The sequence below is a fragment of the Hydractinia symbiolongicarpus genome, chromosome 3 (assembly GCF_029227915.1).
Source record: "Hydractinia symbiolongicarpus strain clone_291-10 chromosome 3, HSymV2.1, whole genome shotgun sequence".
Lineage (NCBI taxonomy): Eukaryota > Metazoa > Cnidaria > Hydrozoa > Anthoathecata > Hydractiniidae > Hydractinia > Hydractinia symbiolongicarpus.
The window spans coordinates 19,601,480-19,619,604 of NC_079877.1; the positions used below are offsets into that span (position 1 = coordinate 19,601,480).

The 18,125-nt window shown below is 32.8% G+C and overlaps 2 protein-coding genes and 2 long non-coding RNA genes across 4 annotated transcripts in view; 2 read left to right on the top strand and 2 right to left on the bottom strand.

Annotated features, from left to right (window-relative positions):
- Nucleotides 1–1,256: 1,256 nt before the first annotated feature.
- On the bottom strand, nt 1,257–2,851 carry LOC130636121 (cilia- and flagella-associated protein 68-like). The gene is made up of 3 exons (XM_057445745.1): nt 2,540–2,851; nt 1,536–1,626; nt 1,257–1,460 (listed from the first exon to the last, which is right to left on the bottom strand). The coding sequence occupies exons 1-3, from the start codon at nt 2,744–2,746 to the stop codon at nt 1,327–1,329; spliced, it is 432 nt and encodes a 143-aa protein (XP_057301728.1). The 5' UTR covers nt 2,747–2,851; the 3' UTR covers nt 1,257–1,326.
- Nucleotides 2,852–2,865: 14 nt separating this feature from the next.
- LOC130636118 (cilia- and flagella-associated protein 91-like) overlaps nt 2,866–18,125 on the top strand; it is a 45,254-nt gene continuing 29,994 nt past the window's right edge. The window contains exon 1 of the mRNA XM_057445737.1: nt 2,866–3,027. Coding sequence (XP_057301720.1) covers nt 2,961–3,027 — 67 coding nt within the window. The 5' untranslated portion in view covers nt 2,866–2,960. The remainder of the gene's footprint in view (nt 3,028–18,125) is intronic.
- Nucleotides 9,282–11,659, bottom strand: LOC130636123 (uncharacterized). Its single transcript, XR_008982221.1, has 3 exons — nt 11,544–11,659; nt 9,500–9,554; nt 9,282–9,317 (listed from the first exon to the last, which is right to left on the bottom strand). It is a non-coding gene; the product is annotated as an uncharacterized LOC130636123 (long non-coding RNA).
- Nucleotides 11,936–17,453, top strand: LOC130636122 (uncharacterized). The gene is made up of 2 exons (XR_008982220.1): nt 11,936–13,912; nt 16,396–17,453. It is a non-coding gene; the product is annotated as an uncharacterized LOC130636122 (long non-coding RNA).

An 18,125-nucleotide genomic window follows, 5' to 3' on the forward strand; every position in this document is an offset into this window, starting at 1 on the left:
TTGAGACAGCAAGAACTAGACCAATGGCAACCTGCGCGGACACGTGGAACGCCGTGATTTAGGTGTAAGGCCTTTATTAGGCGGCAAAACGCCATTTTACAGCCTTCAGAAGGCTATGCGCGTTCTTGAAGGTGATATCCGGTCATGGCCCCAAGGAAGAGGAGTTTGGACGTGGTAGTCTACTAAGACTGAAAGGACTAGACCAATGGCAACCTGCGCGAACACGTGGAACCACTAGACCAATGGCAACATGCGCGGACACGTAGAATCACGTGATTTACGTGTAAGGCCTAAAGTAGGCCGCAAAGGACATATTACGGCTATTAGAAGGCTATGCGCGTAGGTAACGGTGATATAAGGCTATGACGTCAAGGAAACCGCTTTGGAACGTTGTAGTCCTTTGAGACTGAAAGGACTAGACCAATGGCAACCCCCACGGACACGTGGAATCACGTAATTTACGTGTAAGGCCTTAATTAGAACGCGAAAGGCCATGTTACGGCTTTTAGAAGGCTATGCACGTAGTTAATGGTAATATAAGGCCATGACGCCAAGGAGAACGATTTGGGACGTTGTAGTCCATTGAGACTGCAAGGACTAGACCAATGGCAACCTGTGCGGACACGTGGAACCACTAGACCAATGGCAACCTGCGCGGACACGTGTAACCACGTGATTTACGTGTAAGGCCTAAAGTAGGCCGTAATAGGCCATATTACGGCTATTAGAAGGCTATTCACGTAGTTGACGGTGATATAAGGCCATGGCGTCTAGGAAACCTATTTGGGACGTTGTAGTCCTTTAAGACTGAAAGGACTAAACCAATGGTAACATGCGCAAGCTCGCGGAATCACGTGATTTACGTGCAAGGCCTTAATTAGAAGACAAAAGGCCATATTACACACTGTTTGTAAACTGAATAAATAACCTTATTTTGCAGTTTAAAATTGTTTTTAAGGAAAATGTATTATGGGCCCGAGAAATTTGTCGCACAGTGCAGAAGGTCCCCGTAGCGTTAGTTCGCAACGCACAGAAAGTCCTCATAAGTCGTAAACACAAACACACACATACACACACTCACACACTCACACACGCACACACCCACACACACACTAGGCGTATTAATATATAGATGTACAGTGATGACCCAGCGGCTTAAAATACTGTATTGGTAAAATCCATAGATCCGAAGATGTTGTAGACTAGAAAAACTCATTTCTGCCCTCGATAGTTGGAACGAGTGTTAAAACCACGAATAAAGTTTATAAAAAATTTTATAGTGTGTTATTAAAAATTGTATACACTCGTTTGGTTCGAAACATTACGCTAGCTGCTCATTACTCTGGGATCTTTATAAGCAGCCATGGAGGTACTTTCGAAGGTATTGTAGTGTTGTTTAAAATGTAGCGGATCGAGTTCTGGTTGATGACGGGGGAATGTGCGAGGCTCACAAGGAGCTTCTAAAGAATAATAAAATTGGGTAACGTGTCTGTTTTTTGTGCCTCAGCATGCTACAATAAGCCAGTTTATATTACCTCCAAGTAGCTTGACTTGTGTCGGCACTTGTTCGATGTTTTTATCAGCTTTGAAATCTGATTTATTTGTTGAAACAAAGTAATGGCTGAACTAAAATAAAATTAGAATAAATGCAAAATCATACGGCATGAAGACTTAAAATTACTTTCCTCGAACTATGGTTTTCACCAGTTTAAATTTCATAATATTCAAATGGTAAAATCATTGTGGCGAGTGAACATACCAGTGTTTGTTAAACCAACAACATATCATTATTTACTTCAGAAATTAATTAATCAGACAGATCCGAACTACGGAAAGGAAGACATAATATCCCATTAATACCTGACATGAAATATGTTTTAATGCAGTTTTATAAATTGGAGTCTTGCATATCCCCGTTCACACCAATGTAAAACATGTTTAGTTGGAAATAGTGTTATAACCTACAAAGATGGAGGGACACGCTGCAAAGCGAAATAAAACCAGAAAGAAAAAAAGCAAACTTTCCAGAACCCTTCCAGAAACCTGTCATAACAATGTGGCCTGGACCAGACAAACGACGTTAGAGATAATTAAAATTATCATATTCTTTACATCCCAAACTAATTTTTATCGTAATTTCGCTTATACTGAACGATTTTTATAAAGTACAGGATAACTAGGCCTTAAGTTGTTAAGGTACTTTTTGGCCTTCAAGTTGTTTAACTGGTTGCTTAGCAACTGCTTTACCGACGACCAAGGGGTGGATATTACATTTTAAATTTTTTAGATTGCCGGAAAATGATTTTAAAAGCTTTTCTTCATCTGTTTTTCGCCACACATCCTTAGGGAATGAATACAAGGCCTGATTTTCGGCACAATTTAAGGCCTAGCCTTAAATTGTGGCGAAACTTGTAATCTTGCACGCATGTAATTTCAGAACATTTGTTTGTGCGAACAATACGCCTTCAGGAAAACTAAGCTCAGACAGAAATCGTGATAACTAAAGTCAAGTGACTCAGACTAAAATATTGGCTGTTACCTGCGAAGGAATAGTTTTATTTTTGGCTAAATATTTGACATCATATCTTTCTTCGTTCCAATTTCCAATCAAAGTATCTGATTTGAATCCTGTTTCATTTGTTGTACATCTCCAACCAAATTGCTCAAATTTATTTGCATCAAATAAATCATACACCTCTCCATTTCCTGATGCAGACATATGGGTAAATGGTGGAGGTTTTGCCATTTTAAAACTGGGCTATATAGCTATAGTATCTATGTTGTCACTTTCTTGTTGTTAGAAAAAATTGCGACCATGTTTGTTTGTTTACACGGTACCATTATAGATTGTTCTACGCCACCATAACAACATGTTCCTCATGTAATGGCGTAGCCAGAGGACTGAGGGTAAACAAATTGTAGCCAACATTTAGTTTTTTAACACATAACTTTATACCAAAATGTTTGTGACCAGAACAATTACAAAGCCTCCAGCTCAATCATCAAGGGCGCATGATTATCTTTACGGTATGTTTCTTCATTTTTAAAAGTTATAATACTCAACGTTACAATTTTTACTTTAATGTTGTTAAAGCTCGTCTTAACATCAAGTGGAAGGAACGTTAACTTTAGTTGTGCAGTCACTAAAGCAAAAATCAACAGCTTGTCTTGTAACCCCTTTAATGAAAAAATTGAATTGTTTGCCTTAAATTCCTGGTTTTGTAATCAAGCTAGCTAGCGATGTACTTGTTATTCATTCAGTGTTATATTATAGAACACAAACAAGATTGATTTTTATTGCACAAAGTGAAATTGTATTAAATATAAATCAGTAAACTAAAACGTTTGGCAGGGTTGTCACACCTTCTTAATACTCCGCAATTCTCCTCAGTCTTAAAAAGTCTCCCCAAATTTCAACAAGTCTCCAAAAGTAGATGTTCAAAAAATCTTTAAAAATAGTAGTTTTTAACAATTTTTTCCTCAATTCTCCTCAATTTACCTTTATAAAACTAATACAGAGCTAGCTAGAAAGTCTAGTTACATAGACCTTTTTTAATGTTAGATCCAGAGGGGTTTACCGCGGTAAGCCCCTTTGGATCTAACAACCGCGTGGCAGGCAGAAAGATTTTGGCAAAAAACTGCCACAATCATCAAAAAAAAGGAGCTTTGAAAAACAGATTCACACTGCCCTTGGTCAACACGGGATTTGGCAAAAAATCCCTTCCGTTTAGAGCTGCAAAAGTGTAGAATAATCTTCCAGACCAAGTGACTTGTAATGGAATTCTGCTTTCGTTTAAGGCTTCCATCTCTAATGTATTTGGAAAATTCTAATGGAGATCACTTTTCAATTTTTTTTTTTAATTCTTTTTTTTTTTAATTTTCACAGATTATAAAATATGGTTCTACGTTTGATTGAGCTGAGGCAGTCTAAGGTTTATAATTTTTTTTGTTTCTTTTTTGTTCTAGTCGCCTCCAGTAGAAACAACCAATTTTCTATGCTAGCCACTTTAAATGTTTATTATTATTATTATTATTATTATTATTGTTGTTGTTGTTGTTGTTGTTGTTTTCACACCTGAGCACTTAGCGGGACATGCATGTGTATTTTGGAACACTTAGCGGGACACGTTCATTTGCCGGGACATTTTTTGTCCCGCTAAATGTCTTAGGCTAAAACAACGTAGTTTAGTCTAATTAACACGTTTTCATAGCTTAGACGATGTCCCCCTATGTAGCAAATTTCGCTACAACAGACTTTGTAATTTGAAGCACTTAGCGGGACACAAAGTACAGTACAGTCCAGATGTAAGCGTACGCGTACGCTCAACTTGCAAAAATAATTGCTTTCATTAAAAAAAACAATAGGATAGCGAGTTCCTTTCAAATTGCGCGAAAATAATTGCTTCGTGTTAAAAACAAAAGCATAGCAAGAAACATTGTTTAGAAACAATACTCTGCGCGAGAATAAATTAAACGCGAAGGCCATTAAATTTTAATTTTTTTTAACAACGAAACTAATTATAGTAACGCGATTTTAATCTTATATATTTAAAATCACAAGCTTTTACTTTCAAAATGCGATCTAAAAAAACATTTCTATCGCAGTTTTTCGTTTTTAAACTTTTAAAATGCGATCTAAAAAAACATTTCTATCGCAGTTTTTCGTTTTTAAACTTTTAAAATGCGATCTAAAAAAAAATTTCTATCGCCGTTTTTTGTTTTTAAACTTTTAAAATGCGATCTAAAAAAAAAAAATTTTATCGCTGTTTTCCGTTTTAAAACTTTTATAATGCGATTTAAAAAAACATTTCTATCGCCGTTTTTCGTTTTTAAACTTTTAAAATGCGATCTAAAAAAAAAAAATTTCTATCGCCGTTTTCCCTTTTAAAACTTTTAAAATGCGATTTAAAAAAATATTTCTATCGCCGTTTTTCGTTTTTAAACTTTTAAAATGCATTCTAAAAAACATTTCTATCTCAGTTTTTCGTTTTAAAACTTTTAACATGCGATCTAAAAAAACATTTCTATCGCCGTTTTTTGTTTTAAAACTTTTAAAATGCGATCTAAAAAAAAATATCTATCACTGTTTTCCGTTTTAAAACTTTTAAAATGCGATCTAAAAAAACATTTCTATCGCCGTTTTTCGTTTTTAAACTTTTAAAATGTAATCTAAAATAAAATTTCTATCGCCGTTTTCCGTTTTAAAACTTTTAAAATGCGATCTAAAAAAACATTTCTATCGTCGTTTGTCGTTTTTAAAGTTTTAAAATGCAATCTAAAAAAACATTTCTATCGCCATTTTTCGTTTTTAAAGTTTTAAAATGCAATCTGAAAAAATTTTCAATCTTTGTTAAAATAAAATAATTTCTATCACGTAAAGGCTTTATTTAACCCGCGCAACCAACAATGCCTTGTCGCTAGTCTATTTAGTTTCCACGCAAAACCTTTGTTTAATAAAAATATTAAACAATGGCTCTTCGTGTCACATTGATAGAGTTGATAACATTTGCAATTATGCTATTGGGAATAGTTATGTTAATACTATTTAACAATAGTTAAGCGCAGTTATAATAAGCTATTTTTTCTTCAATAATCTTTTGTTTATTACGCGCAAGTTAATGACTTACAAGACTCGCAAGATAATTAATAAGAACAAAAGACAAACAACTACCGCCTCCGAGAAAAAGGTGTGAAACTTGAGCGTAGGCGTACGCTTACATCTGGACTGTACTGTAGGTCGCCCAAAAATCAAAGATGTTGATCAAAATGTGTTATATCTGGTATAAAATGGTTGTCATTGATAAAAGTAAAATTTGTATTGCAGCAACATTAGTTAAAACAGCTTTAAATATTTTACAACAAATGCCGGTATATCACGCACATATCGGGACATCTTATGCACTTCGTCATGAAAGCACTTAGCGGGACACAAAATTTAATATTTACATTTGAACTAGTAGAATAATAGCTGCAATATTTCACACTGAATTTAATTAGTTCCAAGCAATCTAGGCCTATTGTCACCGTTTTTAACATAATAAGTATTATTTATATTTATAATACATGTCATGGCTTGAGCCAGAACTTTCTTTGAGTGGAGCAACCTAAGTTCTCAAGTATTTAATTTCAACCCTATTTTATCTGGGGGTGTTAAAACATATTATGACATTAAGAATTTTCGAAAGAGATTGATACCTTAGACAAACTTAAAACAATTATCAAGAAGTATAAAAGATATTATTATTTTTACGCTAACAGCGGCGCTCATGGAATGTGTGAAAAACTTACCCCTGATGTTTAAATTCTCTTTATTTCATTTTAGTTCTGCTCAGATGTAAAACGTTTTTATTGCCATCTCGCTAGCGAGGATAGTATTGCTTTCCCACTCCTAACTAACTAACAATATGGGTGACTACGTCATCATCAGGCTTTTTTACACAAATTTTCTTTTAGAGAAAGTACCTTCTGGGGATTCGAACCCACGACCTATTAGCCAACTGAGCCATTACATCTTTAGTAATAAACTTTAATACGACGGCTTTACATTTATCGTTTGCAAAACCGGTTCGACGGCTGGCAAACTATGCCGCTAAATGCAAAGTTTTTTTGGATTTTTTTGGGCAAAATGATTTCTCTTAACGAAAAATATTGGGGTGTGTATCAAAATTTCTAAGAATAATTCTAATGAATTTCCTTATTATGAAATTTTATAAGACCATTCATTTCATGAGAATATTCATAAGAATGGCCAAAGGCTCTCAGAGGTATGACGCCTAAAAATTTTACATGCAGGTGCCTAACAGATAAATATAAAAAGTCAGTAAGTATCCTTTGTTTAATGAACAAGAATTTATTATTGTACTTTTTTATTATATATTTTGACATACTTTACAACAACTGAAGTATACACAATGCTAAAGTTTCTTGTCATTGCTATATTACAATCCTTCTTTCCCTTTACTCACTTTAGGTAAATTTGCATTCTTTTCCGAGTTCTTATAGAATATTACGATACATTATCATTAAGCAGAACATTATATCGCATTGTTTTATAAAATTTCCTGTGTCCCGCTAAATGACCATTTTGACATAATTTACAACAACTGAAGTATACCCAATGTTAAAGTTGCTTGACACTGCTACATTACAATCCTTCTGTCCCTTCATTCGAATTAGGCAAATTTGCATTCTTTTCCGAGTTCTTATAGAATATTACGATACATTATGATTAAGCAGAACATTATATCGCATTGTTTTATAAAATTTCCTTTGTCCCGCTAAGTGATCATTTTCACACACTTTACAACAACTGTAGTATACCGAATGTTAGAGTTTCTTGACACTGCTATATTAAAATCCTTCATTCCCTTCACTCGCTTTAGGTAAATTTGCATTCTTTTCCGAATATCACGATACATTATGATTCAGCATAATATTTTATCGCATTGTTTTATAAAATTTGCTGTGTCCCGCTAAATGACCATTTTGACATACTTTACAACAACTGAAGTATACCCAATGATAAAGTTTCTTGACACTGCTATATTACAATCTTTCTTCCCTTAATTCGAATTAGGAAAATTTGCGTCCTTTTCCGAGTCCTTCTAACATAAGACGATATATTATCATTACGCAGAATAATATATCGCTATGTTTAACAAAATAAGATGTGTCCCGCTAAATGATCATTTTGACATACTTTACAACAACTGAAGTATACCCAATGTTAAAGTGTCTTGACACTGCTACATTACAATCTTTCTTCCCTTCAATCCCTTTAGGTAAATTTGCGTCCTATTTTGAGTCCTCGTAAAATAGGATGATAGATTTTAATATTGTTAACTGAAATATTCTGAATGTCAAATTTTTTAACACTGCTTAATTGTAATCTGTCTGTCAAAGGCTTGGCTGTTTGTGCATTAATTCCGTTTACGTGCGCCGTTAACTTTGAAACACAATGAAACGGACATCCTTCTACAATCGAGAATAGGCTAAAATAACAGTATAAACATCGTACAAAACAGCTGTTAACGGAATGAATGCAGTGTATTAAAAAAACAGTCGACGAAAGTAGGAAAATTAATAAGGTTTTAGGTATACCACATTCATGGTAAACCACAAATTTTACCTTATGTTTGCCACAGAATATTACCTCTTTAAGTAAACCACATTTTCTCATTTTTTTCTTATTTTAATCAGGAATGGTATAACTTACTACTTGCAAAGTTTCATGAAGTAAATCACGTTTTTGCCATTTTTATGAAGAAAAAGGTAAACAAATTTCAAAACCTAACAAAATGGCATGTATATTTGTAATTGATCGCTATTTTGAAAGAAATATTGACTTTGTTTATTTGGATAATCAAGTTTAAGACCTTGTGGCAAGCTAACACTGTTTATCTCAATTAATCAGTATTATTAAAATGGTATATCTTGAAGATTTCAGCTATCAACAGAGATAATAAATATGAGAGTAAAATATAACGTGCAGTATGAGGCTATCCTCAGAAACCAAAAACGCGATGCCTGTTATCTGGAACAAAGTCTAATAAGTTTAAAAAAACAACAACAATAAAGTAAGCCCAATAAATATATTTCGTTCTAAGAACAAAATCCATTTAAATTACCCCTTTTAGAAGGTTTTGTAAACATCTATGTTACAGAAAGTTTAGCTTGACTGCATTATGATCACTGAAATAGACATTAACGATAAGGTCTCGACGTCAAAGGTGTTTAGAACACGGATATAGATATTCTGAAATAACGTGATTTTTTCTATTGTATACAAAAATAAAAATCCAACGTGGCAAAAAAACGCAATAATTTGCAGGAATGTGCCGCGCCGCAGGAAACTGCGTTTTTAGTGTGAATTTTTCTTAATCACCTGACAATGGTGGGCGTCATTTTTTTATGTTCGAAATTGTTTTTTAGGCTTCCTAAAACAAACTATATAAGAACATAAGTGCCCAAATTTAAGAACATGGTAAGATTATTATAAGGCTTTATGAAGCTCGACTACAATTTTTTTTTAATAAAAATATAACCAAAATGTAAATCCAAGTACTACACCTATGTAGCAATTATCACCGAATTACGGTAATACCCTGAATTACAAAAACCTTGCCTCCTGCTAAATAAGCACCCCTGTGTAATTAGGCGCCCCCTTTAATGGCTTAAATTAAATAAGCTCTCTACCCGCTTATTCGTCATTTACGGTAAATTAAGAACGTCTAAACAACATTTATAGGCTGCATTTTGAAAACGTAAAAAACATTACAAACCTTTCTTCCATTTCAATGTCCGTATAACAAGAATGTCTAAAGTAAAAAAATAAAAACATTTTAAATCAGTTTTCTGAAAAGAAAGAAGCTTTAAGTCGATGTCTTCGAGATTGATCTACAAAATTTGGAAATTCTATGATATATACAAATCTTTTTATTTAAAATTGAACTTCTGAAAAAGTTTATTGAATGTTTTAGTATTTGGGCGTTATACGTACCTTTTCGCTCAATTTTTTGAAAATGCCGACAGTGGATGTTTTGATAAAGGCTGATCTAAAAAAGAAAAAACATTCAAAAAATGAGTAACAATACAAATGTAGCACAAACTGAGTTAACACCAGGTTATTCAATCATTGTCTCTTTAATGATTTAAAAAGAGCATTCATGAAAAAGAGACAAAACAATACTTTATGTGATGTAGAACGTATATAATTCTTTATTTAACAAGATAATTATAAAATATAGTAATTATGTACCAGACATAATTATTTTAGCATTTTGAGTAAAACATTGATAGGAATAGTAAAATTTGGTTTTAATAGGATATTTTACAGTATTTAAGCATGTATAATTCAATTTGCGTTAGTGTCAATCTTTTGCGTAGCGTGAAACTTATTAATACAAATTGCCATTTTGGGATGTTTGTGCGAAATAATTAATGCGATTCACACATAATTTCCACCCTTTTTTATTCTACACTCTTTTGTTCTCATACTTTTTTTATATCTGTAAAAGTTGACAATGGACATATTTTCAAGAGTCTTTGCCAGGGACGGTGGTTGGAGAAGCCCCCTGTTCACATGAATCAATATTTATTGAAACTCTAAAGGGCAAAAAGTGTATTTTTTGCCTGGTAAGTTTGTCCATACACAGCATATTTATCCCTTATTCATCCCTCCATCCAATTTAAAACCATCAAGAAAGAAAAGTATATAGTGTTTACAACATATTTCACAAGCAAGAAAGACTAATACAAATTATGATTACTTCAGAAAATATTTGATTTTTTTAGTTATACTCCTTTAAATATATTTTCTTGCAAGTTTAAATCTGCTTTCATTTTAATAGGGTCATGTTTTTTTATAAGAACGTCTAAATTTCAGCAGATGTTTATGTTCTTATTTTTACGCTTTTTCGGCGTCAAATGTTCCTTAATTGTAATATATTTAGCAATTGTAGACTCATTATTTTATTCTTATAGTCTATGAAGTTATTCAGGTTGAGTACTTTATATGCTCTTAATTTTTGGCAAAATCTCAGCCTAAACGTTCTTATAAACCGGGTTCTTATAAAAAACGTGTACGAAAACAAACCCTAAATATATAAAGTCAAACATCAATCTTTCTAATTTAATGTATTTTCTGTCGGCGAAAAAATTGCAACGTGAACTAGCATTTGCTTGCTCTAAGTTAGCAAACTTGTGTTTCATGTCGCCAATTTACATCATGTCTGTGATAATATGCTACTCTATACACGAATACCAGATAAAATCAAAGATAAATTTATTAGAAATTGAAAACAAAACTTTCGTAGATTTAAGTCACATCCAACTTCAATAAATAATAAATTGTGAATACATATCGACGTGAATCAAGTGGTTTTGTTAACACCTTGGCATTAGCCGCGGCCAATTGCAGAGTGTCGACGTGAATTAGAAAGGCTAACCTTATATATATGTGGTCTGGATTTTATCAGCTTATGGAAAAACATATATGTACGTTAGGGTTATTCCTCTAGGTTTACAATTTGGAAGGTTATAAAATTTAAATTAGCCAGTAAAGACAGTTCAATAAAAATAGTCGTATCTAAAATAGCAACAAAAATTTGGGTAAAAAATAGCGGGACATGACATAACAACAATTACCTGTAGGAAACATAGCGGGACACGCTATAGCGACATGTTTTATCATTCTTTATGCCGAAAACTGATTTTGTTCGTAATTGCGAACAGCCCACTGTATAGTTATTTAAGATATCTCCAATAGAAAATGTGTCCCGCTATGTGTTTGAAAAACACATCACACATTATGTCCCGGTAAGTGCCTTCGTGCATGTATTTTTGTTGTTGTTGTTGTTGTTGTTGTTGCTGTTGTTGTTGTTGTTGTTGGACGTGGTGGAATAATTCTGACATTATGCATATGTATTTCAATTATTAGCTTTTTGATGGAATATTTCGGACTTTTTAAGTTAGATTAAATAATTTATTTTGTAGATGATCGCTTATGTTTACCACAAAAAAAAGCAAAATTTATTATTACATACAGTACAGTCCAGATGTAAGCGTACGCGTACGCTCAAGTTTCACACCTTTTTCTCGGAGGCGGTAGTTGTTTGTCTTTTGTTCTTATTAATTATCTTGCGAGTCTTGTAAGTCATTAACTTGCGCGTAATAAACAAAAGATTATCGAAGAAAAAATAGCTTATTATAACTGCGCGTAACTATTGTTAAATAGTGTTAACATAACTATTCCCAATAGCATAATTGCAAATGTTATCAACTTTATCAATGTGACACGAAGAGCCATTGTTTCATATTTTTATTAAACAAATGTTTTGCGTGGAAACTAAATAAACTAGCGAGAAGGCATTGTTGGTTGCGCGGGTTAAATAAAGCTTTTAAGAGATAGAAATTATTATATTTTAACAAAGAAGGAAACTTTAATTTTAATAGAAATGTTTTTTAGATCGCATTTTAAAAGTTTAAAAACGAAAAACGGCGATAGAAATGTTTTTTTAGATCGCATTTTTAAAGTTTAAAAACTAAAAACGGCGATAGAAATGTTTTTTTAGATCGCATTTTAAAAGTTTAAAACGAAAAACGGCGATAGAAATGTTTTTTTAGATCGCATTTTAAAAGTTTAAAAATCGAAAAACGGCGATAGAAATGTTTTTTTAAATCGCATTTTAAAAGTTTAAATCGAAAAACCACTATAGAAAAGCTTTTTTAGATTGCTTTTTAAAAGTTTTAAAACGAAAAACGGCGATAGAAATGTTTTTTTTAGATCGCATTTTTTTTAAAAAACCATAGCAGCATCTAATTATAAAAACTCAAACGAATTTTATTTTAAAACTCATATACGAATTTAATACAATGTCAAACGATTTTCTTTTTTTTTAAACCATACGCATCTAATTAAAATCTCATACGAATTTTTTGTTAAACTCGTACGAATTTAACTCATACGAATTTAATTTAAAACTTATACGAATTTAATTTAAAACTCATACAAATTTTTTTAAACTCATACGAATTTAATTTAAAACTCATACGAATTTAATTTAAAACTCATACGAATTTAATTTAAAACTCATACGAATTTAATTAAAAACTCATACGAATTTTATACGATTTTAGAAAAATTTCATACGAATTTAATTACTGTATGGCAAAAGAAAATTCGTATAGCATATACGAATTTTTTTGATACGAATTGCTACGAATTTTGTAGATGACCCCTAACTCTAGTATAGCAGGATCACGCATCCAAGGTGCTGGCGCTGGAGTGATTGTGTTTCAAATAAGTGGAACATGTCTGTCAATACATTCTTTCGTTAAATCGTTAAAAATGGAGAGTTTTTCTTCTGAAGCATAGACGACATTAAATCTTTCACATACAAATTTGCATCAAATGTTTTAATATTACGGATATACCTATAGCACTTTTTGAACCAGTCTGGTCTAACGTTAATAAAGATATACGTTCCATCGTGGTCACTCACTTCGTCTGCCGGTAACACGTCTTGTACTTTAACTTTGCTAGGGTTATTTGTCCAAATATGGTCAATACACGCTTTTTGTCTTGTAGGTTTCGTTATATGTTGATGTAAGTCCTAAGACTGCAACATGTCCAAGTACTGTTGACTTATATTTTGTTCTTTAAATAAGTCAATGTTCATATCTCCAGTCAAGATTATTTGTCCCTGTCACATGTAACTTACTTTACTTAGTAGACTATTACCTTTTCTAACCACAGTTCTTGTTCGTGAATCAAAAACTTGGGTTGGTATATTACTCCAACTAATATATTGCTCTGACTGTTTCGACCTTTGACCTTAAGTGCTTTTTTAATAAATCTGAGCCAGCTTAGACTTAAAAACGTTTGGATTTCTTTTTGTGAGTCCAGTGAATTGTTACCTTTAAACTCCTTTTTTAATTTTACATTCTTTAGTACCTACAATGCTAGAAAACTATAACACCAAGTTAACTATGTAACATGTCAAAACTTCGCAAAATATTCTTGCCATGTCTGTATAATGCATAACTGCTTTTGTGAATTGATATTATTTTTTTCAAGGTAGTAACTCATAAGCATCTGCTATTGTGCTGGTATTTAAAAGCCGAAGCCTACCAGTTAAGTTCGTAACTATTTAAAAATTTGTAGAGTCCACCATATTTCTCATTTTTCTTTCGTTCATAATAAATTAAAACAGCAAGTTTGAGTAGACATATATATTCGATTGAAAATAATGAACAAAGGATATATAACATATTTTAGAAAGAAACAATCTTTCTTTATAAAATGTACTTTAGTGTTGCCGTAATTGACCCGTAACTATGAATAACCGCTTACGCTTGAAGAAAGTCCAGGGTGTACATTCATAAAAAGATAAAGCTAAAATTAGACTTAAAGGTACTGTCCGATTAAAAATCAACTAAAATTTTGACAAAAAATTCTTATTTGGAACTAATTTCTATAAAATAATTAAATAATTATTTGTTTTCTTTCCTAACACTAACTGAACAACATCTCATTCTTGTTTACAAAAAAGCATGCGGTCTCTCACTTCGATTGTTTATATGGATGGCGGATGATAGGCACTAAAGCGAGGCTGAAATAATATGTCGCGTGTGACGTATTTACCTGGAGCGCGCCGAACTGACCAAAATAGATAAAACGTGGGCCAGGGCTGATATTTTATTATATGTTTAAAAATTTTGGTAATTTTACCCCCTGAATTGTGAAAGACCGCTTTTTATGAATTATTCATATGGAATTAAAAAATCGAAGGCGAGAGATGTGTCTAGACCTTAAGGTAAACACACACTGTGCTAATTCTGTACGAACCTAAGTAAGAAGCTTTCGCTAATAAAACTTGAAGTTCAATATGACTTTAGCCTTAGGGTTGCATAGTTGTTTCAGCTACTCTAAAGACAACCAATCAATAATCAAAAATTAGTTTCCTCTTCGCTAGATGTCCCGCCACAGAGAGATTAGACTCAGATCGCACATTCAGTAAGGTTGAGAGGCAGAATAATGTCGTGGTGCGCTGTTGTGAATTGCACTAACAACAGTCGAAAAAAACAGGATAAAATTTTTTTTTCGCTGCTCAAGGATCCAAAAAAAAATCTTCCGTATAAGGAAAAACCAAAAGTCAGAGAAATATCTGAACGGAGGAAAGAAAAGGATGTTAAGGAGGTGAGTGGGGGCTGGTAACTAGGTGGTCGTTCGAAACTCTCTGTCATGGAGTGCCACCAAAGATGTTCACAGCGTACTCTTCAATAAAACCACCGCTCGGAATTCTTCGTGTTCCGTAATACATTTTTTATCTGAAAAATATTACAATATTACTCAATCACACTCGCATCTAAGAATTACTCATGAAGGAGTAGAAACTTTTATACCATGTAATTGAAAATATTTAATAGAGTCCAGTCTTTTTCAGGAGAGGCGTGCGATCGCACGCGCACGCCTTGGCACACGCCTAAATCGTTTAAGGCGTGTGATTAATCGCACGCCTGAAAAATAAATATTGAGTTTTCAAAATCAACCTATAAAATCCATAGATCTCAGAAATTATTGAATAGTCCTGGTCCTTTTAATCCACGAGCAAGCCTATTCATAGCCAACCTGACCATCCTAGCTAATTCACCGACTCCTGACTTAGTTAAAAGAACTACGTAGACATAAATCTCTTTTGCCTGGCCCCTTCGTCGTTGGTAACCAGGTCTTACACAAGAAATCCAGCCATGCGGTTCTTAACTAATGCGGAGGTGAACGCCGACGGAGCACGGATGAAGCAAGTCTGCAAAACTGCACTTACAGGCGGAATAGACATTTTATCATGGATTTAATTGTAGATAATTTTTTCATTTGACAAAATAATTGGAAACCATAGCAGGTCCGAATTTAATGGATTTTTTCTTTATGCCTGTAAAACCGAAACCCACGGACGGTATAAATTTTTTTCTGTAAAAATTTTGTTTAAGTGTAGCTGAACTTTTTGAATGAATTTTGAAGTTTTATTTAAGCCACATGGATAAAGATTTTTTTTAATTTGAAAACAAAGCATATTTTTGCCTATTTGCTTGTGAAAAATAAACAATAAATATAAAAATGACAGTATAGTCATGCATACTATTTCGGACATGTAGAAAAGGAAGTTAGGATTGAGAGAGTCGCTATACCAGTACACGCTCGATCATCGTGTTTGGGGTTCACGATTTAAAACGTCCCCCACTTTTCTACCGCAAAATGAATGCGCAACAAAAATAACCTCGGAGCCCGTATCGCAGGCGTAACATTCTTTGCACGTGCGTTTTACATCGCACGCGTTACTTGATTTACACGTGCGAATCATCGCACACCTACTCAAATATTCCTGAAAAAGACTGAGAGTCTGTCTCGTGACAGCAAAAACATTCTACACTTCAGAGGGCATCCTCTCACATTTAGGAGTAGGAGCAACAAGGTTTCCAATATTATGTTCGTCTACGTCTTGAAAAGTCGGAACTAGCTCATCATTCGCTGTTCTTTCCGGCTCGAATTGAAATCTTAGAACCTGCGAATTATTTTCATTCATTGCTATCTTCATGAAGAACTTTTTTAAACAAAGGAAAAAAATTATAAATAAACATTTAGTCGTTCGCCTAATAAGAAGCCAGGTAACTACGTCACAAGCAAAAATGTGCTGAATAATGAATTGACCCAGTCCTTTTGCCGCGTTCGAAAGTTCATGAAGATGGTAGGCTAGTGCAGCAAGATTAAAACAAACAAACGATGGTGTTAAGTATTGGATAAATCTTTGTTGTTTAAGAGTGCAATCTTCGTTATTTTTGATACTTAATAAAATAAAAGAAAAGATATTGTTTTTTAATCGGACAGTACCTTTAAAGCGAAAGAAACGCAACTAGTAATCCCAATGTAATATTTAATCGTTGTTTCAATAAACACCCATTACGTTTAATTGGTCATTTACTGCACTTAATATATAATATTGAATAAAGGATAATATTATTTCCACTTCTTTCGCCTTATTGGCTTATTGATTTGCTTCGGCATCTCCCACAGTGGCATCATCCTAAAGTAAAAGTGAATGAATGAATGAATTAATGAATACCTGAATTACGCTTGATTATAAGAGAAAGGGATATAACATTCCAAACTATACTCACGAGCATCTCCAAAGTAAATGGTCTTTTATAGTTGTTCTAAACACAAATTACCATATGTTTAACCAAATTTATTACAGAGGATGCTACGCACTTTCTCAAAACAGTATAATTTTATGACATAATGGTGCAGTACAACGTCAATGAATTGATCATTGCGTTAGATATGGAGTGCTAAAAATTTACCGTGTTCAAATATAACTTTGAAATCAGAAAATTATAAAGAAATTAAGATATCTGGCAATAAATTAAAAAATTCTTAAACAACCTACCAATTTCCTCCAACTAAGCCTTTATTATTTTTCCATAGCTATACCTATGAAAAAATAATAAGAAGAAAACAATAATAACTAATTCTTTACAAAACAAACAACTGAGCGAGAACTAGGGAGGAGTATTTTCCAGTCTCATTTTTATTGCTCAGCTCTGATTGCATTCAAGCATCACAAATGTTTTTTATCTGTAATGAAAGTTTGTTGTGTGATTTTATATGAGTTTAAAAATGATATTATGTCGCACAAAGAAAAGTTTGTGGACTTAATTGTTGTTGGTATTATGTGGAGACACAAACATGTGTTTAAGCGGGAATAAAAGTTTACACGTTACTAATGTTCAAAGTTAATCTAAAGTGTTAAAAAAATGTGCTCCTGACCAATAATCCTTAAAATTCCCTAATTTGATACCTGAATTTAGAGTACGTATGCAAAGAAAGATAAAGCTAAATAAAGGGATTAGTGCTTTATATAAACCGGTTGTCTTGGGTGGATCATTAGAAATGCAAATGAATAAATAAATACCTTATTTCTGTACCAATATCTATTTTCTTATTTGCAAAAAGACAAAGGTAAGGACTTCCTGCAAAGTATTTTACTCTCACTGTACTATTTGCATAAGACTTTCCACTGTCGTTGACATATTTGCCATAGCGTGTATGCTCGTTTGTAGCATCAACACTAAAATAAATAGTTTCGTTTTTAAGCATACAGACTCATGTTGAATTTTATCTTGATTGTTTTATTGAAATTAAAAAATCAGATTTTATCATACCTTTTTAAATTAAATTTGTTTAATTTTAATAATTAAATGTATTTATGTTTTTTTATAAGCATAATAAATTTTTAGATGAGGCTCGGCAATGCTTAAGTAAAGGCTGAAGATATGCTTGCGGTATTCTTATTACGATAAAATCTGTATTTCCGAAAATGTGAAAATCCTTTACAATAATGGACGAGTTCACAGTTTCAGTTAAACATTGTTTAAATAGATTATTCTTTTGTTACAATGCAGAATTTAAAAAAGGAAGTAAACTGTTATGAATTACAAAGATTCTGAGTGAAGAAAAATAAACTAACTTTTTGTAAAAAGTTAAAATTTCTTTGCAAATATTATGAATATGGTTACTACTAGCAACATACTTAATTTTCTTCCCCTGAAATTATTTCTTTATAAAACGA